General features: G+C 35.3%; 3 protein-coding genes across 3 annotated transcripts; 1 reads left to right on the forward strand and 2 right to left on the reverse strand.

Annotated features, from left to right (window-relative positions):
* Positions 1-1,476: 1,476 nt before the first annotated feature.
* LOC130637022 (uncharacterized) lies at positions 1,477-3,695 on the reverse strand. The gene is made up of 2 exons (XM_057446876.1): positions 2,798-3,695; positions 1,477-2,702 (listed from the first exon to the last, which is right to left on the reverse strand). The coding sequence occupies exons 1-2, from the start codon at positions 3,693-3,695 to the stop codon at positions 1,477-1,479; spliced, it is 2,124 nt and encodes a 707-aa protein (XP_057302859.1).
* Positions 3,696-15,224: 11,529 nt separating this feature from the next.
* Positions 15,225-15,946, reverse strand: LOC130637023 (uncharacterized). The gene is made up of 2 exons (XM_057446877.1): positions 15,508-15,946; positions 15,225-15,466 (listed from the first exon to the last, which is right to left on the reverse strand). The coding sequence occupies exons 1-2, from the start codon at positions 15,944-15,946 to the stop codon at positions 15,225-15,227; spliced, it is 681 nt and encodes a 226-aa protein (XP_057302860.1).
* Positions 15,947-23,601: 7,655 nt separating this feature from the next.
* On the forward strand, positions 23,602-24,302 carry LOC130637024 (uncharacterized). The gene is made up of 2 exons (XM_057446878.1): positions 23,602-23,676; positions 23,727-24,302. The coding sequence occupies exons 1-2, from the start codon at positions 23,602-23,604 to the stop codon at positions 24,300-24,302; spliced, it is 651 nt and encodes a 216-aa protein (XP_057302861.1).
* The last annotated feature ends 3,434 nt before the right edge of the window (positions 24,303-27,736 follow it).

Below are 27,736 nucleotides of genomic sequence, written 5' to 3' on the forward strand. Positions count from 1 at the left end.
GTATGAGGTTCTTTAACAATATCCCACATGTTTGTTGTATGCCATGGGCAGATAACAAAACCTTGAAGATGCTTATTTAGGTTTTGGGACTATACTCGCGGGCAACCACCCATTGCTTACAGTCATCTCACGGCTTCCTCGCCCTGCTGTAAAATATGCTACCATTTCCATAACGTCGCTGGTATCCAACTTGGTTGAAGGGCTCGAGATTCCAAGGAATTTCTTCCCAACCATGGCATATCCAATTGTGAACCCGAGATCCACGACTGTCTCATAGATCGTGTCTATAATCTCCTATAGCTGAGGGGTAACATTTGAACTCATGCTTTATTATATGCCTATCTCACAAGAAAAATGTCAATCTCTGCCTTAGGCTCCTGCATAACACTTGGTTGATGAGATATGTCATGTGTGGTAGGCTGCTGGGTACCCGTGGGTCTCTTACGGAAAAAATAGTAGGCACCTCCAATACATGCGATCACGAGTAGGCTACGGCCAATGTATATTCCATTGCTTGACTGTATAGAACAGGTTTCGACTGGAGGTTGTACAACACTATGTTTTTGTCTAAGATCTTTCTTCCTCTTCATCATCAATGCTGCTAGTCTATGATCCTGTGCGACTCTCCCGGGGTGCTTTAATGGTTTTGTAATGACCCTTTCTTCTTGCGGTTGTTCAGTGCTCATTTGTTATAAATCCTGCGGATTATAAAATCACTTACCTTTTACAGAAAGATGGAGGGATAGACCCTGTTCCTCAAGGATCTCTATAGTCTCTTTTATCCCCGTGATTATAGCCTCGGGAGTATTTAAATCTCTCTTAAAGTATCTCAGGAACTCCCTAAATGTTATTGGTTGTTTGTTGTTGGTTGATAATAATACTACACGCGCTGCTCATCTTTTTGTTGATCCTCATCGAACTCTCTCTTCTCTTTAATGGACTTTGAGAGCTGGGTATGGTTTATGGTATGAGAGGCTACCAACAAAGGCGCGAGGAATCGACCAAAGGCTGTATAAACCAGTATACCCAGGTCAGTCATGGACTCTTTAATGATCAAATCATTTTCCAGATCCTGACGGAGAGCATCGACATCATCTATGGATACAAAATTGCTGATGGCTTTGCTATATAGTCCAAACGCATGATTGCTGATGGCTCTCACTGTGGTTTCCCCCTTTTCCTGGAGTTCCTTTTCAACTATGTCGGCGTATATTTTTTCGATAACCTCAGGCGATGCTTTGTCCAGGAATGCCTCAGTACATTTTTTCGGTAAAAGATGCGGCTTGGATTTGCGAGCATCTTTGAGAGCTTGGTGCTTATCTATAGGTTGATCAACAGCCTCTGCTGGTGTTGATACACCACCATCGAATATTTCTGCTAAGTTGTGAGCCATACTTATTAAACGTCGAAATTTCAAGTAACCGATAATGATCATGATGTATGGGAGCAATATTGCGATCAATAGCAATAACATTTTTATTTCTCTCGAAGCCGATGATGACCCCGGGCAAGCGTTGTTATTTGATCCGCCTGAACGATCCTTTTGTCATCAGCTCTATTTAACGCGATTTTTGTGACTTCCTGCGTATATATATTGTGACCTTTGTTATTAATACAACGCCAAGTTTTGTTAATATCAATACCTTTTTTCAGACATTGCTCGTAATCTTCAAATGTGATACATTTTTTGGTCACGGTTCTCTTCACCCCTTTGGCCTTACGATCTCCACCATCTTGCGTTAATGCTTTATAGGCGTAGGCCTTCGGTCTCAATGTGATGAATAAAGTCATAATTTTGCCCCCTAATTCGTCTTTCATGAGACCCCTAACTTTCCTGTTCTTCCCTATTGGCAGGGGTCTGTTGTCATCCTTGTCATAAGCACTCGTATCGAAGCGTGTTTCTACATCATCGGCAATATCCCGATAGAAGTCCTCCGTTCTTATATGGTATATAAATGAATCCGTGTCCATATATTGAAGCCTCAGTTTGCTACCATATTTTGGCTGCATGTAATCGTAGTGGAACTCATACATGACTGTTTTTGACTGATCCAATATAACTTGACCAATATAGATGGGCTTGGTCATCTTAATACCCGTCCTACCCATCTCAATACCCATGAGGTTCTTACTAAAGCATGTGCCTCTTTTAAAGTTTGGTTGCATGGTCAGCTTTGTATATGAGGCTTCATTCGTAACTAACTTGATGTTGCGGTGATTGCGGATGTTTTCCATGGTTTTCCCAAAGACGCAGAGGTTCATCAATTTATAAAAATCCTTCTCAAAGTCGTTCTTGGCGGCAGTTCTCAGCTTCGTGTTGTGATCGATATATGGCTTAAGCCAGGCACTATGTTTGAATTGAATAGCGCGGTGCACCTTTTTAAGCTCAAGCCCGTGTTTCAGGGCTTGATGTAGAGCTCCGATGTGTACCACGTATTTCTTCTTATGTTCGAGATTTGGTATTAGTTTCTCTACTCTATATACAAACTTGAGCTCCGGCAGGAAGTGGAGCTTGTTGTGTTTGTCGTGTAAATCCTTCGGGTAATCAACATCTACTTCCAGGATATATCCATGTTTGTTATCAGATACCAGCTTCTCGATCTTCTTTTCATTGATTACCCCAATATTCGACACCCATTTAAAACCATGGGTTGGAAGGGGTTGATGCATGGCCCAACCATAGAGATTGTTGAGTCGAGATACTGCAAGTATGACGACTTAACCTCCGGGTCGTATTGGTCTCCCATATATTTGTTATTAGCTCTCGCATAGTGGTGTACAGTTTGGGTGATCCTACCTCGAATACACTTTTCAAACATCAATAACATATCAGGGTCCGTAAGGAGCTCCAGCTTGATCTCGGTATATTTCAACGCTGCTTTCCAGGCCAGGCCTGGGGCACTGTAAAAGTGAGCAGGGTCGAGCTTGTAGTTCTCTTGGCACACTCCTGGAAAGCTCTGGAAGATGTCAGTCAATAGAAGGACATCCGCGACGAGATATATATCATGATAGTCACCCATGGTAGTCTCCTGACCTTTTGGAGTAATGACATTCCATACCCTCCGCGCATGTTCATAGTCATCGCCGGTGATAGAATTCATATTAAGGGTACTATAGAATGCCTCCTTCGGTGGTAGATCATTCTCTTGGAATCGTTTCCAACCATTCATATACTCGTATGGATATATGCCTTTGCGTCGCATGAGCTGAAATGTATCCTCCTCAGGAAAATACCATCGGAGATGTTTGCATTGGGCATCATCGAGATTATTAGCTAATTTCTCAAGGCCTGATGGCAAAAATCTACAGCTGTCTATGAATCTGATTTCGATCTTTTTGTAAAATTCACCATTGCCATATCCCATGCCTGCAATGGGTACCTTGATTATAAAATTGAAGCTGATGTACTTCTCGGTGTTTTCGGCGATACAACCTATATCCTGGGTGTCATATTTTTCGCCCAGCTCGCGAATAAACAAGTGAGCATCATACCCCGATAGGTTGTGGAATATCACAGATACATGGTTGGGTATTTTATACTTGAGGTTGCAGGTGTTGTGAGCCGCTCCTCGATATAACTCTGTGTAATGACAATGATCCCTAACCTTGCGATTATCGTTGAATTGCTTCATGCAAACGTGACATGTTTCAGCAGCATCGTGCTCCCTCTTCTGATCCTCTGTCAGTTCTGTCATAGGCTTCTGTGGGAAGGTAGCGTAGAGCCGCTTTACCTCATCCTCCAGGTGGTTGACAAAGCGGGTTACACAGTCCTCATCCCTGTATACTGTTAGCGGGTCCGGCACTTCTCCATATGCGAAAGTGAAGTATGTGGCCCACCCGCATGGTACATGCTTATTCAGCGTCTTGGTCTTAGTATCACGAGCATTTTCCTTCTTTGGGATTAGTAGGCTTTCAAAGTCCGCATAGATTTGAATTGCTGCTGACCATCTTGGTAGTATAGCCATTTTTCCTTCTCGCTGGGCATCGTGATCTTTACCGCTTCATTGTCTTTGCAGTAGGTATAGTGATTGTCTCTGGATTCTACTGCCTGAAATCCTTGTAAGCAACTCATACAAAAGTGAATCTTCCTATTATTCCTAGATATTTCGCTACCTAATAATTGAGAAATATTTTTAATGGTTACGTAATGGTTCCTCTTCTCATCGGTAAGCAGTAGCAGATTAGCCTGCTTCTCTCTTTCATTAAATGTTGATCGTCGCAATATATTAAATCTTCCCGTCGCATACAAGACGTTCACGGCAATGTCGGGATTGTTACGTTCAAATTTGTTGATGTCCTTGATGGATGTTGGAAATTCAATGCCTTGCCAGTTATACCGCTCCGCATATGGCCGGAGCTTGCTTATTTTCTGAAGATCTTTTGATATATCCTCATGATGCAGGGCGGCTATAATAGCCCATCGGAAACATTCTTGATCGTTGTTATTCGGGTTGATGATGGCTTTCTTCGTAGCGATCCACTTGGGTGTTTCAATGTTTGAGGAGCCTCGCGTTAGCTTCAGCTTATGAAAATCAACATTTAAATGCTGAATGCGACCTATGCTAAACCCAGATTTGGGTAATGCATGATTTTCTACATGCGTTCTGATTTGATTAAACATCATATCTATAATTTAATCTATGATGGTACCTTGGAATACGGATGTCGTGTTGCTATGGAATACCTTGTCTACTTCGATAAACTCGTTGGTACCATCAATAGATTTCGTCCATAGGATCCAGAGGGAGCATTGGATTTTCGCAAATCCCATGTCTTCCACTTGGTTTTCGATGATTGTTTTCACGTTTGATTGAACCATGCCCAGGTATACATCAATATCTGTTCCATCGATGCCAGTTATGCGGTAACTCCTGAATGTTTTGTGAAGAGCATGCTTATGTTCCTGAGGCGTAAAATCATGCTCCTTTTGATCATCCTCTGCATGATCCTCCTTTGCCTCCTCCTCAACTTCACCTATCAGAGTCTTCTTGGCACCATTATATAAAGAGAGTATTGGAGTTTTTATCAATTTAAATGTTTCCCTTACTGGTTTCTTGATACTCTCTGGTACATGTGATAATAGCCACTCTGACCACTCCCGCAGCTTACTATTGACTACTGGATGAGTTCTCTTCAGCTCCTGGCGTTCAAACTCGTTCATTTCCTCGAACGTGGGAACATGTGGCTCGATATTCCTCTTAATTGGTCGGGTTTTTGCCATTTCATGACTTTCAAAGATATCCATGGCTTGTTGTGTGAAAGGATTAGGCTGGGTCTCTAATAAAGCAACAAGGTCTGCTTTGCGTAATTTTGAATAACCCTTAATCCCACGGGTTTTCGCGATGGTGTGTAATTGTTTTACGGTATTAGAATTCAAATTCATCTTCTTTATTATATATATTTTTGATTTCAATCAACAATTTTTCTGGCGCGGTCATATTTTTGAGTAAGGGAAATTCCCTTACTCATATTCTAATTTTGTTGATGTCAGCATATATAATATATATGCCTTTGCGCATGCGTTGATAACGTCATGTATCTTACATTTAATATTATTATATGTTATTATTTGTATTAATATTAATATGTGTTGGTTATTGGCATTTAATATTATTTTGTGTTGGTTACTGGCATTTAGGGAATTTCTCTTCGGTCGACGTCGTCTGCGCCAGAACGAACATTTCTCTATCTCTTAAACAGCAAAATGTTGGCTCCGCTTTATTAGATTACGACATACTGCATACCTGTACTAGAGCGTTCCACCTAAATGTGTGGCACAGTTTAAGGTTCCCATTAATTGATCCACTGCGACTTTAATGTTGGCTAAGTGGGGAAAAACACAATATTTAAGTTTATATTTCCGTTTTTTGCAATAAGTATTTGCGAAGCGAAACCTTTTTGGTTCAATACTGATATGATATAAACATTTTAAGATTAATAGCCTTTAACAAAAAATACACGATTCCCTTAGATAAAAAAATAACATGGAGAAAACATTCAGTGAAAAATTGTCTTTCAAAGTGAAAGTAAAATTATAGTGGTCTTTTCTTTCTTCCTACATAACCTTTCACGTCTTTCTTAAATACAGGCTTTGCAGCACAAGGTATCCGTTGTTTGGCGTATGGTGATGCATCAAGTACGTTGGTACGACGATGAAAAGGACAAACGTGATACGGACGTGGAATGTCATAGTCGTGAAACTTCTCCTTCCGAACAATATTATGAAAAATCCCCATCTCTTTGGGATATGTTCCATGAAGGGATATATACGTTTGGCAAAGTTCCTTTTTCTTTGGTAGAGCGGTATTTAGTGAGGCTTGAGCATGGTAGATTCTTTTGTTATCTGAGAACCATGTGACGTTATGCGTGTCCATAACATCATAAACCCAACTCGACACGGAGTCAGTACCAAACTCAGTGCACACAAGGTCGCTCTTCTTGTACAAGGTTTGTAACAAATTATAAGAAAACATCTGATATCCATCGTCCATACGAGCTGGTCCACAATGCGTGTATCCGGAAAATAACCATTCCACAGGTCTGTGTTTTAGTTCGTAAATCAATCTTTGTACGCACAGGTATTGATCGTCATCTAACCTGAGATAATATTCAACTTTGAAACGCTCCATCACATAATGAATAGATTTATAAGTTCGAACAGCGAAATTTCGACCTGGAGGTGTATCTATCACAGCAATATCGTAATTGTTGTGTTTCGACTCGTTCATGTATTGTTCGAAAACTTCTTTTGGGACCTTTTTGTTGTTTATGTCTAGCCCGTCAAAAAAGATTTTGTAGTGGCAACCAATGTCTTTAGAGCAAAAGTGCAACCAAGTTTTTCGAATGACCTCTCTTCTTTTCACATTAGCAAAATGTGACTGTATTCCAATAAATAATAAATACGTTTCCGTGATATTTTCGCTAAAAGGCCTTGCGATATTTACGTGAATTTCCGCCTTACTATAACTCATAACAAACTTTTGAATTTCAGCCTTGCCATAATTCATAACAAACACACAACTAATAAATATGATTGTTATGAAAACTAAAATTGGTATTGTAGTTTTAAAGATCTTCTTATTGCTCATTCTTGTTTTTAATACGTAGCTTCCAGCAAAACCTAATTTTTAATGAAACAGCCTCTTGCGTATCATCTAAGCAGTTTGATTGAAATCTTTACATACGGATATAACAACAAATAACCTATATCGCAGAGGATTGTCTTTTCTAAGCGTACTATAATATCCTCATCATGTAACTAAGTTACTTGATGAGGATATTATAGTACGCGATAGCATGACAAAATTAAGTCCAAATTTTAGTTGATTGATTGCCATGGTTACAAGTTAGTAGGTAAAATAGGAGCAAAATATTTTGCTGCTCGATGCTAAACCAAATAACTGAATAACATGCGCTATTTTTGCCCGGTATGTTTCTCAAGGGTCACATGTAGTGATTGAGTGAAACGCATTTTCGTAAGGCTGACTCGTCTTCCAGACAACTGATGCGGTATTTCTGGGTGCATCGGTAAGACAGCTTTCTGACTGCGTGTGGAACATCACATTAATATTCATAACTGCCATATATTGTCTTAGGAGGCGCTAAAGTACCATCTAGCTATTGCAAAGCATTAAACATCGACGGAGGGGCAAGAAAGTTGTCTAAAAATGCAAAATAGTTGCTATAGGCGTTGCTATGCATTTATATTTGCGGTTGGTCGGAAAGAGTGCCAGATTGCGCAATAAAAAGCGAAAGTTGTCATAAGCACTACTTGCCACGATTTTCTAAGATAAATTTTCTATCAGAAAACAGGTAAAAGACAATTCTTGAAATTTAGACATCATTTGGTGGTAAACCACCGTAATTAGATTAAGATACAGCTTCTAGTTTCGACTAAAAGCTCGTTCAAAATGCTGGTCTTTGGGGATTTAGGTGAATAGTTTTCTTCAGGCGTAGAGAGCGGACGTGTTTTAACCAGTGCGGAAAAAGGAATTTAAATTTTTATATTTTATTTTATTTTTACTATTTTGCTTAATACTTAATTTACTTATATTTAAAATTATGGCATCTAGTTAAGTCAACATAATTTTCGTCGAAACGGTACATGATATTTTTACCACAATGTTTCAAAAGCAACAGCAGGATATTGTTCAGTTAATTAGCAGTAATCTGAAGATCACAAACGAACAGATTAGTGAATTAGACAAAAACTGAAGGAAATTGCATCATCATATGAAGCTATCCAAGAAGAAAATAGGACATTAAAAAATAATCTTTTCGGAGCAATTGAAAAAATCAAAGCCTTAGAAAAGGACGAGAGAGATATAGAGGAAAGCCTGACAGTGACACAAAGTTTGAATGAAGAAAGTTTTAAAAAAATGGAAGCTGGCTTACTTGAAAATACAAGAACAATTAAGTATTTATGAGGAAAAACTGAGACAACTTAGAGGAATACAACTTAAAGAAGAAACAACTTACTTGTTGATGGGTAAGCGAGTCAGAGAGGTGGGACGATAAATAAAAGTAGTATTTGAACATAATTTAGGATTATCAAATGTGCACGTTGAGAGGGCACACCGCACAGGAGAGAAAAGCAATGGGTAAAAAGCGAACTATTGTACTTAAACTGTTGGATTATAAAGAAAGGTAATGTTTTAAGAAACTCGAAGAAACTAAAAGGGCACCAGAATAAACGCAAATGAAGATTACTCTACTGCAACGAATCAAATTAGGGCAGATCTCTTGAAAGAACTGCGCTAAAAATTTATTGGCTAAGGTAAATTGCGGACCACGTGGTAAAAGAGAGGGATGCGAATGACGCATATGATAGCTTTCTGAATTTTTTTTTTGCAAATTATGATGCAGCTTTTCTAGAAGAAATTAAATCCAAAAATAAGTCCAAAAATTTCCCGAAAATCCTGTTTTTCCTGATTTTCGAATAAATCAGACAAAAAACAGGAAATCGGATTAATCATGTGTCCAAAACATACAAAAAAATTCTACTTGATGAAACAAATTTGTGTTGTAAGTTTAAAGTTTTAAAGATAATCCTAACAAGAGTTAATATCTTTCAGGTTACACGGATTTTTTAGAGATTTTTAGTGGTTCTTTCAAGTAATAGCCAATCTCAAAGCCTCTGAAAGGTATGGACCAAAATATTTATCACGCAGGTGTCTATAGGATAAATATTGAAACTTAGTAAGTATCATCGCCATCAAACATAGCATAAACAAATTAATAAAAAAAGCCGTCTTGTTAAGGCGCACACGAGAGGCAAGTGTTTGTAACAACAAGATTTTTGATTTGAATTGATATCTTGATATACCTTCAAACTAAATAAATACAAACTACGGTAAAATTCCAGTTCGAATTTAAATAGAAATATTGGATATAGAAAGCAAATACTTACCAGCTGCCCAGTGCAAAGTACTGTGAAAATGCGTGACAAGTGTAAACTTATGTGAAATTGAAGAACAAGCTATATGCAAGTAAGATCATCATCATTGTTGTGCATTGAAATATTGTGCATTAAAACTGAAGAACTTGATGTTGACTGATCAAGAGCTGACTGATGAATGACAAAAAGAAGGAGTGCCACCACTTATCAACTTATATACACCACACCAGGTTGGCATGGCAACCAAAACCAAATATGGCAACCTGGATGCAGATATTTACCATGGTGTGTCACTCAAACTAAAATACCTAGCCTAGTGACTAGCCTAGACACACCAATGGAAATGACCAAAAGACCTAGGAATGTATAAATTAAATTGTGGTATATATCACTAAGTAAATATAAATATAAATAATTAAATATTACTAAACTTGAATATTTTTTTTTCATAAATTTTGTACTTTTTAAATTTTAATTTTACAGGGATTCACCCTCCAATTCCCTCTGCCCCCGGACAAAACACCATTTTCAGTATTTTTTCTCTTTCAAATGCTAGGCAAGCAAGGCTTGAGTTTTTTATTGGCTTGCATTACGTCGATAATTAGAAATAAGTTTTGGGTATCCTAGAGCAAAAAAAAAACCCAGCTAACATTATATCCACAGCCACATAGCTGTACATCTATTCTTTTTCTACTATGATGGCACAATAGGAGTACAATGTCAAAAATAGTATCATAAACATATATTTTTAGTTCTTATGATCTTGTTTATATATTTGCCTTTGAGGAGAGTTGAATGAAGTAAAGAAGGAAAAAAAAATTTAATCTCGATTCAACATCATCATTTAATTACCTGTTAAATAATCAACTTATATGCAAATTGCCTTCGTCGTGCTTTAAATGAAAACTTAACTATCTAAAGATTTATTGGAACTTAAGTTTTCAGCGATGGAGAGCAGTAGCTCTTTTATGACACTTAGAGCAAGTTAGGCCCAATACACTGTTTACGTTTTTTTACGAAAATGTAACAGCTGCGCGTAAAATGCGAAAGTACTATAGACCAAAATTTCTTCCCAGCGTCAGTTGTCTGTTTTTAATTGGAACGGCTAGACGGTCGAATTTGTCTCGCTGCCCAGACAAAAAAGAGACAGCAGAACAAGGCTGCTACAGACCTAGTCGTTAAACAACTTTTACAATGTGATCTCTCCACTCTCCATACATCTATTTCATTATACGAAGTTCTGTGTAGTACAATATCTTTCAGTCAACCTCGTTCCTAGGACCCCTTAACTTTTCAAAACTTAAACTACGATAGTAACAAATGTTTCTTACGTGGTTCCTTAAGGATAAAGTGGTAATGATGTATCAAATGTCAATCATGGAACTTTTGAGTGTCGTCTTTTTTAGTTAAAATTTTGAGTGATGAACAACTGAAGTTTTCGCTAATGCTTCCTTCAAAATCGTGTTGTGGGAAAGTGCGATATTAAGACAAGTTTAAAAAGCTTCTTTTTTTTTAAGAAAATGAGCGGTAAGATGTAGCATATAATTTGAGTAGGTTAGCTAATCTAAGTGCGGAAATAAAACTTTATCATACGATAAACTAATCTGACAAATAATCGTTCCCTCGTGGAAAAATTCACTAGAATTTGTTTCCACATCGTCGTCCATAGGGTTTATGGCCTTATGTCAAAGACGCTGGCACTTACTTGCGGCTAACAAGTTTCTTCGCTGCCGGCCTTGATGTTAAAAAGCAAGAGCCAATAGGGACGCCCGGCGTACACATTTTTCACATTGTCTGTCATAATGTCAGCATGTAATAATTAAATTATCATGCTGAGATCCGAGATGAAGCTGTAGCGCAGTAATTTTGAACAGAGAGAATACGCCTTTCAATATAGACTAGTCGGTGGCCCGTGGATAACTCCATGGGTTTAGGGGCCATGTTTTTATTATTTTCTTTTTCTTTTCTTTTTAGTGATCTATGATAAAAGTTAAAACAGCCTTGTAAACAAACTTAATTCTACAAAAAGCTTCCCGCCAAATTTTGTTTTTTGACATCAAATCAAAGTTTACCTAATAAAATGGCGCATGTAGCTGTAACAGAAGTAAATAAGTACAACGAAAACGAAAATCGATGAAAAAAGAGTGATTAGAAGAAAAAAAAAAGAAAAAAAAAATTTATTTTTATTTTTATTTTCCCTCTCTCTATTTTAGTGTGACTAAGGTCAAATTTTTCTTTTATTTTTAGTACTAAATGAGATTTTTGAAACAAACTTTGAACTTTAGCTAAACTTTTTCGATACAGATAGCTAGACTATAAGTATGAAAGGACAAGGCTGAGATTTTTAGCTAGGTTAAAATTCTAGCGGAAAATTACATCACAGTTTTTAGCCTTATATTACACATCCTGCGGAAATTGTTGTTTTATAAAAGAAACCTGAAAATCTATTAAAATTTATTTGTGAAAAATAGGTTTCTGCTTGATAAAAGAAACCTTTATTTTTGCAAAATAACAAGCTATCTTCATTTAAAATGACAGAATACTTTGAAAAACCTTTTTTATAGTTAGCTACTTAAACATAATGTATATAGCTACTTGTACTTAATTATTGAATAACAAATGTGCCTCTGGAGTGCTAGCATGGTACTATTTAGCTCAAAAAAATATATTATCCAGATGTGACCATCCCCCATCATCAGACATCAGAAAGGGGTTTCTGTTCTTTAATTCTTATTGCGGAGTGCCTCAAATTCTTGTAAATCTAATTAAAAAAAATTGTTCAAAACTTCCAGTTCCTTCCTTTGCGCTACTCATGGCATTTCTTTGCATGTCTTCAGTTCCAAGCCACGATTCCTAAGCTTCCAACCGCGTCTCGTTGATAAGTTTCAGCGCTAGTCAATGCGATGGACAACGTCGAAGAACCCTGGGTAATTTAAAAAAATGTGGTTCTGCCTTTTGCTGCTGATATCAGCACATTTTAGCCCTCGGATAAAATTTCCTTTAAACGTTAGCAAGTTTTACTTAGTCTTGAGAGTAAAAAGTATAACGGAACTCTTTTTCATCTTGTTAGCAATAATAAACGACTAAAAAGTCCGACAATTTCTACGTGACAACCTTGTCCCCAGGATCTTGTGACCCTGAGCCGTTATTACGGAGTGGCCAACAATGACCCTGGAATAGGCTGGTTACGTGATGCAAAAATTCCCAGATAGTATACTGGGCATTTTTGAAATTGCAAAGATAATGAGATGAAAATTTGGCGCTCTCCTTCATAGCAAGGTTAGAGATAGCGGGCGAAAAAAAACACAACACCAAGGAAACGTTTTTGTCAATGAAAGCAAAATTGTCAGAACATTACTGAATTTATTCTATTGATCTGGCTTAACTTGACTGTTTAATATTGACAAAATGATCTGTAGCTAGCTGCACGTGTACTATGTAGATAGCTACCTAGCTAACGTGACATCCCTGGACAGTTTATAAACGATATATTTAATGTCATTATTATCCAGGTGGGTGATTTCGTTGAGAATAAGTAAGAAATTTTATGAAAAGAGCTCCGTACTCTAGTTGCTCACAACTGTGTTTAAATATGCACAATTTTTCATAATTTCAAAATCAAAACTAGGAAAGATAGGTTGTAGTGCGAAATTTATGGATTGTTCTCCGATCCGGGTTAACATACTTGACATTTTCTGATCATTTCAACAAAAATTATCAACATATTTGAATTCAGCATCAAAATTTATGGAAACCTGCATTTTTCAAGTTTATACACTAAGCAAACTGCCATTATTAGTAGCAAAACATTCAATGTTTTATGATGAAATGACTACACAAATCAACTGCTGTGAAAATGGTTCTGTACAGTTGAATGTTAGAGTCAATCTGTTATAAAATTTAAAACATAATAAGCCTGCTCCAGTAATCATATATTATTTACAATTTCTGTAAATCCAAATGTTGAGCTCATTTTCTTCAAAAGGTGTTTGTTTACTCTTTTGAAATGATCATAACCGTGACCGGAGAAATAAAACTCTATTCCTACCCGTTTTAGAATGTAAACTTTTGCCATGTTGTTCTTAGGGGCTGTTTATATGAGAGGCGGGACGGGACGATTGCCGGGACGGGACGTTTGCCGGGATCCCGCTCTCATTGATAATTATACTTAAAATCACTTTGCGTTTATATGGAAAATTTTTGTCCCGGGACAATTTCGTCCCGTCCCGGCTGAGCGGGATCCCGCTTGAGCTAAGCGGGATCCCGGCTTAGGCGGGACGTTTTTTTCCATATAAACACACCGTCCCGGGACAAACGAGGTAATATTTGCACTATCAGCATATTTCAATAGAAAGAAAAAAACAAACATGGCTGCTAAACGTGCACTTGTTAAGAAGCCAACAGATGTTCCAACCAAGAAAAAGTGTTTTAGATTCAATGATGAAATGGTTTTTAACCTCATTAACTGTCTATTAGATTATAAAGCAAAGTGTGAGTTTGAGAACATTGATTTTGATGCAGACAAACCAATGCAATACAAAGTCATTTGAACTGAGTTGGCAAAATTATATCAAAATGAAGAAGAAGTGTTTGGGCCAGTGGAGGATACCTCCACTGAGCTCTCCCAAGAAAATGTTAGGGAAATGAAAAAAATGATAGCAAGAGGCTACCAAAGAGTGTTAGAAAAAATAAAAGATTTACGGCAGGGATTTTCTAAAGCAGTAATTAGTGGCACGCGTAGTGGCTGTGGCAGATTAGTGTATGAACACTATGACAGTTTGAAGCTCCTTTGGAGTGGAAGTGCAAACACAGAGCCCCTACCCAATGGCATTGATAGTGCTGATGTGAATCAAACAAAATCAAGTAATGAAATGTTATCTGACCATGATGATCCAACTGCAAATATTAATAGTGTTGACAGTGGTGAATATGAAGATCGAGCAGATGACGATAATTTGAGCTTGTCATCAAGTGATCAGTCAGTCTCGAAAAATTCATGCATTGTTACTTCCACACCAAAAACTACATCAGCAGTGCCAAAACTTATTGATAATAAAAGAAAACAACTTGAGAGAAAGTTGTCATCTGCTCAGCGTGATACCTTACTGTTGAGAGAAGCAAAAGAAGAAAGATCTGATCGTAAAGAGCTCCAAGAGATGATTAAAAATTCTAATGAGTCCTTCATAGCTGCACTTAATAATATAAGCCAGGCTATGTTGCAAATTAGCGAAACTATGTCACACTCCATGCAGCTGATGGCACAATCATTCAGCCAGCAAGCAGGTCCAAGCTCACAAAATTATGAAAGCTATGGTAGACGTCACCATTTTCAGCATATAAATCCAAATTGTAATGTCGTCTCAAGCATCGTAACCCAAAACAACAACATAAGTCCCAACGATCCCAGTGGCGGTGGTTATTATCAATCATTAATGAGGGAATGATACGAAGAAAAAAAAACATGTGTATAAAGTTCAGAGAGTGTTTCAGGAACAATTACATTGATGCAAGTTTATGTTCACAGACAAACCTAAAAGTTATATCATGTTGATTGCCTAAACATTTATGTTATGTTAGTTGCCCAACAAACTATATGCCCAAAACGTTCTAATCCGTAGATTTTTAACAAAAATTAACAACAAACATTTTCACTGTGAGTTACATTGAGCATAATAGGCTTTCAAATCTTTAGCAGTATCAGAAGAAACTTTTTATTGAAATTAATGTGCGAATGTTTGAATTTAGCCTTTATCATTTCCTTTTACAGAACATGCAATACTTTATAAATCTTTACATTTTTTGTATATATTGTATATATATATAATTGTTAGTATGGAAGACTGTCTTGTATAAAATTTGTTATTACTTCCCATACAACATCACCCTCTGCAAGATTTCCTAAATACACAGAGTAATCTAATTGTTGTGTCTCTGCTTTATGCTTTTCTATTTCAATTTTCACCAAATCAGGGTCAATAACACATTTGTTAAGTTCACATATATTGTGCAGCACAAAACATGCATAGATTGCCACAGGAACAAAATCTATTTTTAAATCAACTTTCTTTGCTAAAAAACCCCATCTGGCTTTTAAGCGTCCAAAAGCACACTCGACTGGGTTTCTTGCTGACCGGAGCATGTTGTTAAATAACACTTAGCATTTGTTGAACAACTATGGTACTCTTTCATACAGTACGGTGTCAAGGGGTATGCAGGGTCACCAATTAAATAGTTTGGAACTTTGGCTCGGCCTGGCAGGATGTCCTCATAAGTAATGGGTATTTCCTCATCTTTAAGTTTAGCAGCAATATTTAAGTTGGCGAACACCTTCGCGTCATGTACACTGCCTGGCCACCTACAATCAACATCCATGAAATAGCCACGGAAATCGCATACTGCCTGAACGTTAAGAGAAAAATACATTTTGTAAGAAAAATAATCTTGTGAATGTTCACTAGGTCGTAAAATTTGTACGTGGGTGCCATCTATGCAGCCAAAAGCTTGCGTCATTCCAAATTTGGCCTCAAATTCTCCTACTTTTTCAAGCATCTCTTCTTTCGTTTTTGGCAGGGCTATGTATTTTGGTCCAAGCTTGTAAGTTATGCAGTTACAAACATCTCTTATGACTTTTTACACCGTAGATATGTGCAGGCCAAAAGTGTTTGCTGTCATTGACAAAGATCCTGTGTCTTTCAAGTAGTACAACGTTACTGCAACTTTTTTTTCTGCAGACAAGGCTCGATAATTTGGAGATGTGTTGTCAGGAGTAATCCATATGCGTATTTGATCTACTAAATCAGTAAACATAGCCTTTGTCATTCTGAAGTTCTTTTTCCAATCCTCCTCGGGAAGAACATCAAAAAACATGTTCAACCACCACTGTTCCACTCGTCCTTGTTTGAACCATGTTGAACGAGGAATTCGGTTTTTCCTTTGCTCTTTCAATGCTTTCTGTTTTTTTATCCAACAGTTTCTTTTGCTTCCACTCAAAAGTGATGCAGTTAAAAGAGTTCTATAGTGAGTGTATTGAAGTGCTAAAATCATTAACAATGTATTGAGCTGCAACAACAATGTTGATGATGTTAAAAAAATCTGTTTATTCGCTTGCAATTTTGTTTTGTTTTCGTTTTGACGCGCCATTATACTTTAGAAAAATTTAAATTTGGCGCTTGTGTTGTGAAATCGTCCCGGCGCACTTTTTTCCATATAAAGGCGGGTTAAAATCATCCCGGCAAACGTCCCGTCCCGGCAATCGTCCCGTCCCGCCTCTCATATAAACAGCCCCTTAGTTATATATATAAATTGTCGCCAAGACTAGAAACTCTTTTTTTTGCAGATTAATAATTACGAATTTTGCAAGATCTTATATCGTAAAAGGGACAACATTTGATATCATTTAACGGTATATATAAATAATGGGTTAAGTTAAAGCTGGTTTATTATATACTTGCAGGGTATTAATTCTTAAAATTTGTACTTATTTGTTTATTTATTTATTTGTACTTAGCCACAATGTAAAAATATGTCGGTGGAGCATAATCAATTGCTAGCCTAAAATATCATAATAGGACCTTTTGATGTTAAATTTTCTCGGTTTGGTATATTGTCCTTAGAAGAATTTATTTGTTAAAATACCTTACTTGTTTGTTCTTATTTCGTCCAGATTTACAAAACTTTTATTGGCTACCCTGAAGTATATAGTTTGTGATATGACAAATTTGCGAGAGCTTTCTTCATTTAAAAGGCAATGCTACAAAAGCACAATACAATTTACATTTTAGTGCTTCACTTAATGTACATTTCACGAGCCTGATTAGTATAGCATATTTACATGCTTACATAGAAGTTCCAATGTTTATGTTTTGATCAGAAAAATCGAAAGGCAAAAAAATGCAGACCTTGGGTGAAGAAAGTCAAATTATGGTTAAAAAAATTTGTACTGTGGCTACTGATTTTCGCTGATATGTGTTCAAATCTAAACTACATGCAAGTAAAATATATATTTTTTGATTTTAAGTTTGACAGATACCTCTACCTGAAAATAAAGTTTGGAATGGACTGGTACAGGGTTTACTGGCCGCATTATTTTGCCTGTCGATTTGCGTATGAGGTTTGGGGATTATAAACAACACACAGCACATTGAAAGTCAGCTGCATGGTTCTTAGCCAACAAAATATTTCTCAGAAATATGACAGATAACTTAGCTAAATTGCCCACGTAAGATTTAAAGAGAACACATCCAGGTACCAAAATATTTATCAAACTAGTCGATAAGGCCCGCGGAAAAATCCACTTAGGCAAAAGGCCTATGAAAAATAGGTTGCTTTAGATGTTTTTCTGACGTCAGCAGTACATATAAAAGTAAATGTTCTTAAAATCTTACACAAAATGTCAAATATCAAATCGCATTAAATCCTCAAATCTTACGCAAAATAAAAAGAACAGCTTGCAAGGTGTAAAATCTAGTTGATAAAAAGTTACAACAACGACCACTGACAACATAGACACTCACAACACCAAACTCACAAAACCGACAGTTACTACACCAACACTCACAACACCAACAGCCACGTCAGAAATAACACATCTCAAATATGTACATCCTATAAGTGACTATGTTGAAAAAACTTGGTGTTTTATTCTAAAATGTCAAAAAGGAGGCCTGCAAGAGTTAGCACAAATCAACAAGTATAAATTTTTTACACATTTTAAATATTGTCTTCCCTTAGAAGCTTATACAAAAATTCGAAAAAGCTATAGTTTGGAAAACATCAAATTTAAATCTAGAAAAATTAGTCATTTCGGTTGCATACCATCCTCTCCCACAAAAATTTACACAAAATGTAAAAATCAACCAGTTAAAAACACAAAAATTTTTTCTTTTGGTTCCGTACTGCCCTTTGCCAACAATTTTAAACTTAAATGTCAAAAAATCAATGAGCAAAGAATAAACTTGAATCAACAAAGATCATTGTGTGTAGAGCTTGAAACAATAATTAAAATAATGTATAGGATCATGTACAACACCAACAATAATAATAAAGTCAGAAATAACACATCTCAAATATTTACTTCGTTGAAAACCAGTTCAATCAGAAGTGTCAAAAATCATCAAATTTATATCTGGAAAATCATTTCTTCGATTACATACTATCCTATTCCCAAAAATATACACAAATTATAAAAAATAACAGGTTAAGAATACAAATTTTTTTTCCTTAGTATGATGATCTGTAGTGACCTTTACCAACCATTTTAAACGTGAATGTCAAAAATGAATAAGGAGTAAATTTGAATCAACAAAGATATTATTTTTGGAAAGCAGAGTGTATACGGTCACAAAAGTTAACACAAAATGTAAAACAGATCGGTTTTTGAGGAGCACATCCAAATCAACAAAAAATCAGTTCATTTAGCTAGTAGTTCTATATTGCCATTGACCATAAATCTTCCACAAAAAGGTTATGAAACACATCAAATTATAGAAAAATCAGGCATTTTTTAAGTATAAAAAACAAAAAAAGTTTGAATTTTCATGACGTCAGCAACCCATCTGCAAAAGAAATTAGAACCTTGTTTTTACGTTGCCTTTATTGTGTAGACCTTAAAGCGCTGATCAAGAAAATGTATGTAATCACGTGCTTTTGATGAATGGTTAATGAGATTTACGGGTTTGAAATTTTGCTGACGTCAGCAAAGTCCCTAATAAAAGTACAGAAAATTATTTTTTCAAAATTTGTATGCCCGTTGCCTTCATTTTATAGCTCTTAAAACGTTGATCAAGAAAATGTAAAGGATCATGTACTTTTGACCAACGGTTACAGAAATAATGTGGTTTAAAGGTTTTTGATGACATCATAAACCCGTTCATTCCGAAACGAATTTGGGGAACCAGGTTTGGAAAATTACCCAAATTGGTCCTAGGTGGTCCCTAGTTACCCACTCAGTGAAAAATCATTGACGTCACCACCTCGTTTCCAAGTTATTTGGCCTCAAACTTTTAAGTGCACTGTAATGGCTTCATTAATTTAAGATAGGATATTGACGTCAAAGTAGTGTTATTGACGTCGCGTCGTAACGTTATAAATTTAACATATAAGACATAACTTTTTCGGCTACATCAAAGAAAAATAAGCACATCCACTTTGCCTGTTACGGACACACAGACACACTTAGCGTATTATTATATAGATAGACTCAAACATTGACTAACAACATTGAGTTTTGTACTCAAGGAGGATAATGAATTTAACATCGATATATATATGGCTATTAGCTATTAAGATGTTCACGTAATTTGGACGGTTACGCTATAGATAGTTAATTACCATTCTGCTGGGAAAGACAACACCGAAAAAACTTTTTTTTTTTTTTTTATATATTTTGTATAAATTCTTACCGGCCAGGACTGTACAACATACTGAAATGACTAATCCCTCTCCATTTATAAATTTGATGCGTTCCAAATCACAGTTTTTTGAAATTTTGGGTAATATTTAATGAGTACAAGATGCAAATACAAAATTTTTGTTGAATCAGAAGTATTTCCTAGAACCATTCTTTTTTTACGCTTTTGTGGAGAAAAGTGTATGCAATATCATCAGAATAACTGATTTTGTTGCAAACTGTTTTTCTTTTTCACATTTTAGATTAAAATATTGTTTTAAAGACCATATATCAATAGACATATATATACAAAAATAATTAAATTCTGCAAACTCTGATTTTGTCGTTCACCTCTAATCTTTTATATTTTGATTAAACTTTTGAGGAAAACCATAGAAATTATTTAGAATTTGTATTTTGTGTTGCAAATTTAATGCAAAAATTGACAAAAAATGAACTGTTAAATTGATTGTTGTTGTTTTAACATGAATTATAACTCAAACTTTGTTTTTGCATTTCTAATTTGACTAATTAGCCTAAAAAATTTGCCAATTAGTTTTACACTTTGTTCTTCTTTATATACATTTTACGTGAACATAGAAGTACAAAAGTAAAGTTAGAAGCCACAGGAAGTTACTTCGAAAGTGAAGAGTGGAGCTAGAAGTAGTAAAGAAAAGTTAGAAGTAGAAAATGAAAGCTTGGGTTTAAAGTAGATTTGGATTCACAAATAGTAAGAACTTTTTATATATTTTTAGACGTTATGTTTTTATGTCGCTAGAGTTACGTGTCAGGCAGACTCGCATTTGCCAAGAAAAAGTCACTTAAAAGCTTCAAATTATTTTACCGCTTTTTTTATAAAAAAACTAGCATATTTTTTTACACTTTTTTGCATAATTAATGTTTCCCCTGGTGCGTAACTAATGTATTTACCCTAAAATTCAAAATGCTACATAAAGCTGTTAACTGGCTATCAAACAAATGTGCTAGCGAAACTTTTTATTTTGTTGAACTTACTGCAAATGTCATAATTTTTATAATGCTATTGTTTCTCTTTATATGTGTTTTACTAAGCATAAATAGCTAGCTGGCTATATGCGTGTTCCCAGTTTAACTATATGTAACTGTCTTATCTAATCTTACCTTAATGTCTTAATGTTACCTTCAAGCACCATATCTAAACCTAGGTAGCTAACTGATGATTAATGTTGTTATTCCTTTTTTAGCTATTTATATCCACCTTACTAGTCAAACTTAGGGATCTTATTTGAGCAGGAATTATGATGTAACAAGCCACAAAATCTTTCAAAGACTTATTGAACTTTTAGGGTAGTGTGAGGAATAATTTTTCTCACGTTTTCTGCAAATTTTACTTTAAGAGGAATGATTTTGTAAAACTAAAGTGTGTGCGTTAATTGGAGTAAGTTTTATTGTTTTGTTGTTGACATCCTGTTAAACTTCTGTGAGCTCGCATGTAAATTACAAGGTTATATATTTTTAAAAGGGTAGTGGTTGATCTTTTTACAAAGGTTGTTGACATTTTTGGGGAAATTTACCTGGCTTTTTTAAATTTGTGGTTAAAATTTCTCAGCAGAGAATAGTATGGTTGCCGTTTGTATTGTTTGTGTTGCAAACTGCTGTTTTTTAAATGCTGTGTAAACTTTTGTGGAAAAAGACCACATGCAAAATACTGAAAGAACAAATTTTTTTACAATTGGACTGTGAGCTGTTGTGTAAGTTGCATTTTTTTATATTTTGTTTTATAAACTTTTTATAAACTTTAAACTAACTGTAAGTAATGTAATTACGGGAATAAATATTCGGTGATGATAAAAAATTACTGAATTTTCAGACTGAAACTGGACCATATGCAAGTATATATACTAAAAATAATAATTTGATATTGCACTTAAATGACTGCTTTTTCTGAGATGAATTTGATGGGTTTCATATCAATTTTGTGGAAAATTTTATGGGTGAAGACAATATAGAACATGCTAATTGAACTGATTTTTGTTCATATTTTGATTTGCTCCTCATAAACCTTTGTGTTCTACATTTATTGTAAACTTTTGTGAGGAAGGACCACATATATATACAATATTTTCAAAATAATGACTTTTGTTGATTTGAAATTTAATCTTTGCTCATTGCTTTTTCGACAATTCAGTTTAAAATGTTTGGTAAAGTCAGTACGGATCATTAGACACTGGTTAATTTTTACATTATGTGCATATTTTTGGAGAGGATGGTATGCAACTTTTTGTTTTTTGGTGTTTTGTGTTTGTTTAACTTTGGCTTTTTATTATTGTTTAAGTTGTATCGTTGTATAAGCATTTACGGAAAAGACAATGTTTAAAATGCATAAAGAACTTATTTCATAGATTTGTGCTTACTGTTGCAAGCCTTTCTTTTCGACATTTCAGATTAAAATATTGAAATAAATAAAATAAAAGTTTTCAACATAATCACATAATAAGATGTATACATACTTGAGATGTGTTATTTCTGACATTATTATTATTGCTGTCGTAACAGTCTGGGTTGTGACTGTCAATGTTGTAACTTTCTACTAAGTAGATTTTACACCTTGCACGCCGTTGTTTTTCATATTTTGTCTGAAGTTTTGTTGGTTTGGATTTTATGAACATTTTTTTTGTATATGCACTGCTGACGTCAGCAAAACATCTAAAGCAACCTATTTTTTTCATTGGGATTTTGCCTAAGTGGATTTTTCCACGGGCCTTATCGACTAGTCTATATAATAATACGCCAGTTCCGTGTCTCTGTGACAGGCAAAGTGGATGTCTTCATTTTCCTTTGATGTTGCCGAAAAATGCATGTCTAATATGTTAAATCTTCTGACGTTACGGCGCGACGTCACTACTACTTTAACGTCCATATCTTATATTAAAATAATGAAGCCATTACAGTGCACCTAAAACTTTGAGGCCAAATAACTTGGAAACGAGGTGGCGACGTCAATGATTTTTCACCGCGTGGGTAACTAGGGACCACCTGGGACCAATTTGGGGAAGTTTCCCAAACCTTGGTCCCCAAATCCGTTTCAAAATTAAGGCTGGTTTGCACTTGTCTGGATCGGACCGGATCAGACCAGGATGGGATCAAATTATAATCCGATCCAGATCCAATTGAAGATTTCCACTTCTAAAAGAGCGCGAATTTTCATTCAAAAAAATTGTAAACAAATATGGCTGCAATAAACATTAGAACTTTGCTACTTTTGATAGTTTTAAAGAGACGCATTCAAAGAATAAAGTTAAGGAATAAATACAAAAAAAGATGGTGTGTAAGAAAAATTTTCCAAGAAAGAAAACAGAAAGGAGAATACCATCTACTAATTTAAGATCTACGTTTCTTTGATCATGAGTATTTCTTTAAACAATTTCGCGTGTTACCTGAAAAATACGAAAAACTTCTATCTTATGTGGCACCATTCATTTCTAAATCGAATCTAAAACGTGAAAGCATATCTGCCGATCAACGTTTGTGCATAACTTTAAGATATCTAGTGACTGGAGATGCAAAATCTACCATAGCAAGCAGTTATCGCGTGGGACCTACAACAGTTGGTAGAATTATAAGCGAAACATGCAATGCCATATGGGAAAAGTTGTTGGGAGCAGGACAGTTAAAATGTCCATCAACGCAAGCAGAATGGAAAAAAGATAGCTGCAAATTTTGAGAAACTTTGGCAGTTCCCTAACTATATTGAGGCAATTGAGTATGTGGTAATGCAAGCCCCAGCATGTGGAGGTTCATCTTTTTTAATTATAAAAAGACCCACAGCACAGTGTTAATGGCAGTATGCGATGTAGACTACAAGTTTTTATTAGTTGATATTGGTGATAGTGGCCACCAAAGTGACGCAGGTGTATTTCAAGCGGAAATATTGGGTATGCAATCAATGAAAATCTATTTCAGCTCCCCCAACCAAGATATTTTCGTGGATATGATGAGGTGAATTTCCCTTATGTTTTCGTTGGAGATGAGGCATTGCCTTTAAAAATCAACTTGGTTAAACCTTATCCTCATAATTTATTAAATGATGGAAGGCGCATATTCAACTACAGGCTATCAAGAGCTAGGCGAGTAATAGAAAATACATTTGGTATATGCGCATCCAGATTTCGAATCTTTCGCAGGTCCATAAATGGCACTGTAAAACACGCTACAGAAATAACAAAAGCAGCAGTAGCCTTGCATAATTTTTTAATGGATGATAGGAAAATGTATTGCCCGTCTGGCTTTGGTGATTGTGTTACAAATGGTATGCTGAAAGAGGGTAGTTGGAGAGATGAAGAGAATTTTCAAGGAGCTTTATTAGACATTAAAAGAGTGCCTTTAAACAATTTTACATTGCAGGCTAAGGAAGTTCGTGATAGTTTTTGCGAGTACTTTATGACAGACATTGGATGTGTTTCCTGGCAACAAAATGCAGTGAACTCCACTGCAGACATATTTGACTCAAAAGTAAATATTTTTTATATTTATATTTAGAAAATACAAATTAGCATAAAACATCTTTCTCATAGAGCACAGTCCTCAATAATTCCTGAATCTTTTAATATTTTATTACTAAACAATGCTCTTCTGATTTTGTTCCTTTGTTTTGTTCAAAAAAAGAAAATGGCTTTTCTTTTGTAAGATTTGATTGGTATCCTACTCAGATGTTATGTTTACGAAACTTTGTCTTTGTAATATAACAAACAAGTCTATACGTAATATCAACAAAATTTTAAAAAAACGAGTTATTATATAAATTGTTTTTACTTTTCAAATTTTATGTCAAACAACACTTGTTGGATTTTAATTCGTGCCAACGTAGTTTTTCTCTCGTCTAAACCTCTCAGCGTGTCCAGTAAACTTAAACAAAATAATTTTTTTCCGTCTTCCACTGGCTCTTCTTTTTGTAATGGTTGTTGTTTGTCTGATTCATTTAAATGCCTATCAAGCATTCTCATTAACAAGAAATCAGTATCATTTTTTTGACTCGAAACATTACTTCTTTTTCTATGCTTGGCAGGTGGTGTTTCAGCAGGTGGATCGCTTATCTCACTTTCATGGGATGACACATTATAATTTGAGGAAGTGGAATTATTTTCTTCATCAATACTTTGGCTTAATATTGATGACGGTATGTTTGAAAGTCGTGTTCTATTGGTAAGGCTGTCTCTTAAAAATGATAGTTCCTCAAAAAAGTTGCAAGTTGGTAATGTTTTTTTAGCAGAACCAGATCTTGTTGCTTTCTCCCTTTTTGATTATCTCTTACTTTGTTCCATTCTTTTTTCAAGGTGTCCACTAAAAATAAAATATAAATAAATGTATTAGCTAGCTTTTCCCAATCTTGCAACAAAAAAACAGTAACTCTCCATTAATATAATTGGGTGAGTGAACCAAGGACAAGGTTTTCCTTTCAATTTGGAGCGTGTTTGTCAAAAATCTCCTTCACCAGGCTGTTGAAGAGAAATAATGCAGAGTTTACATCACTGCTGTTGTAAAATGGACTCCAGTCAGTATTATCATTGTCATTACACATAGATTCTGATTTAAATTCTTTTCCAGAGTTTGTTCAAAGATAATTAACGTTCAGGTCTCCAAGGATGATTGTTTCTTCATTTTCTGATGATGATTTTAATAACACTTCGTTAAAGATTATATTAAATGATGGTAATAGATATTTGGATCCCATGGGTGGAATGTAGAAAGTAGCTACAAGTACACTGCGCGAATTTTTATTTAAAACTTCAATCTAAATACTTTCCAATTCCCGCTTTTCCAGATCACTTCGCCGTTTCCAATTTAAAGTATCGTGAATATAAATTGCCATTCCACCATCTTTGCCTACAACTCTATCCCTTTGAAGAAATAGGTAACCTGGGATCTCGTAAATATAAGCCTCATTCACACTAAGATGTGTTTCGGACAGGGTTATGATGTTAAATTTAGTCGAATTTATCAATTCATATAACTCGTTAAAGTTGTAAAATAAACCTCTCATATTTTGGTGAACGATTTTCAAGCCTCTTGTTTTCAGATAGTTTGTGAATTCATTTCGGGTCAATGACGAAGGACCAGGACATGATTCTATATGTTTTGAGACCTTCGCTGTCCTTTATATATCGTATTTCGTGTTTCCGTGTCATTATTTTTTTTCGCGCACAAACAGACAGAACACGGGTATTTATATTGAAATGATGGTTTTGCATCAGAAACCTCAAATGCAGTTAAAAAGGACTAATTTGCGAGTAAAAGGAGGTCTGTGTAAAATCTAGTAGATTTGCTATACATTTTATCTATATTTGGAATGATGTGTCTTTAGATAATTTGAATCGATTATGTAATGTTGATTATTAAAGTTCACGATAACCCAATGGGAAAATAAATTTGGTTCTTAACTGTTAAAGTAAATGACGTGTAGTAGAATATGCGTGTGTAAGCCCATTATATTCCATTAACTAAATGTCTTTTTTCTTCCAGAAATACCTTTCTGTGTACATTACTTGTATAAAAATAACAACTATCCACCTTCTAGAGAATTGACTCTAATTCATTTTTAGAGCAAGTACAGGTTATTTCAACAAAAGTCGTTGGATACAGTTAGGCGATCAGTAGTTCCAACAAAATAGTGTACCCTATCTCCCCGCATATAAGCCAACCCTATTTATAAGCCCATAGGCTTACCCGAGTTTAGGCTAACTGGCCCTTTATCTGGGAGACTTTTTCAAATTAGGAATAAAAAGAAAGGAGAATGCATTCAGGCAAATAATTTTTTCCCTCTTAGAGAAATCTTTTATTGCATGCTCAGTCTTTTTTAAAGTCTCTTATCCATTAATAACACATTTACACGGAACCTCCAGCCATTTCCTCTTTTGTTTTGACTTTTTTCGCAAACAATAGTTCTCATCCTCCTTAATTAATACAAAAAAGCAATACCGCGCAACTTCCTTTGGAACATAATTAGCAATAGTCGCATTCTTTAAAATTTTGAAGGCATATTTATAGGGGCTATGGGCGTTTATGCAGGGAAATAGAAGAAAACATTGGTAGACGTTTGCCACTCACTACAACACCTACAGAGAAAATTATTTTTAAATTTTATATGACCAGCGCATTTACAAATCAGTTCCTCAATGCATGGCAGAAATATATTCTGATATCAATCGATTGTGGCCTTACATGTACATTTGTCATGGTCTTTGTCATCATTAGGAAGCATTTTAAGAACTAACTTTAGATATAAAGGAAGCTTTAGTACGGAAAAAGAGTCAAAATTGACCCAAAAGTTTAATTTCTAATGTTACGTACAAAAAAAAACTCTAATTACTTATACGCCACGTAAAAGCTTCCTGCGGGCACCTCTGCCACACATGAAAACAGACTGACTTTATTCCTGAATAACACCGTTTGATTGCTAAATATCCTGAAAATGTTTTTTTTTTTAAGGAAATTAGAAGTTAGTTTCCGTGAATCCAAATATTTATAACCAATTTCTTTGGTCATCAAGTTGGAAGAATAATAGGAAGAATATAGGAAGAATAATCATGCTGAGAAATAAAAATCTAGAAACAAGACAAGAAATTCAGCACAATCTTTTCGATCACAAAACTATCATCAGTGCTACTATACATACAAGTAAAAGTAAAAGCTCTCATAAAGGATAATTAGGGATCCTGTTAATTGTCAAGCGAAAATAGATAAGCGAACATCCACATCTGACATGCAAAATCTATCACGAAATATGTTCATGGGGTAAAACATGGAAGTCTGACAACCACAATTTGTCAACCAAAAAATCTGAACCTGCATGTGGCGTATACCAATGACTACCCGTCAAAATAATAGAAAGAAAAAACTCAGAAGCTTCTTCAATGGCTTTAAAACAACCGTCTCTAAACAATAAACTTAACGCGAAAGTATTGCACTTCTTCAGT

This window comes from Hydractinia symbiolongicarpus, chromosome 3, assembly GCF_029227915.1.
Source record: "Hydractinia symbiolongicarpus strain clone_291-10 chromosome 3, HSymV2.1, whole genome shotgun sequence".
Lineage (NCBI taxonomy): Eukaryota > Metazoa > Cnidaria > Hydrozoa > Anthoathecata > Hydractiniidae > Hydractinia > Hydractinia symbiolongicarpus.

Coding starts and splice junctions, on each gene's coding strand:
- LOC130637024 (XM_057446878.1), top strand. CDS start 23,602: ATGGCAGTATGCGATGTAGACTACAAGTTTTTATTAGTTGATATTGGT. Junction 23,677..23,726: donor GCCACCAAAGTGACGCAGGT/GTATTTCAAGCG, acceptor AATCTATTTCAG/CTCCCCCAACCAAGATATTT.
- LOC130637023 (XM_057446877.1), bottom strand. CDS start 15,946: ATGCTTGAAAAAGTAGGAGAATTTGAGGCCAAATTTGGAATGACGCAA. Junction 15,467..15,507: donor TCAGCAAGAAACCCAGTCGA/GTGTGCTTTTGG, acceptor GGGGTTTTTTAG/CAAAGAAAGTTGATTTAAAA.
- LOC130637022 (XM_057446876.1), bottom strand. CDS start 3,695: ATGACAGAACTGACAGAGGATCAGAAGAGGGAGCACGATGCTGCTGAA. Junction 2,703..2,797: donor GTTTGAAAAGTGTATTCGAG/GTAGGATCACCC, acceptor TCATACTTGCAG/TATCTCGACTCAACAATCTC.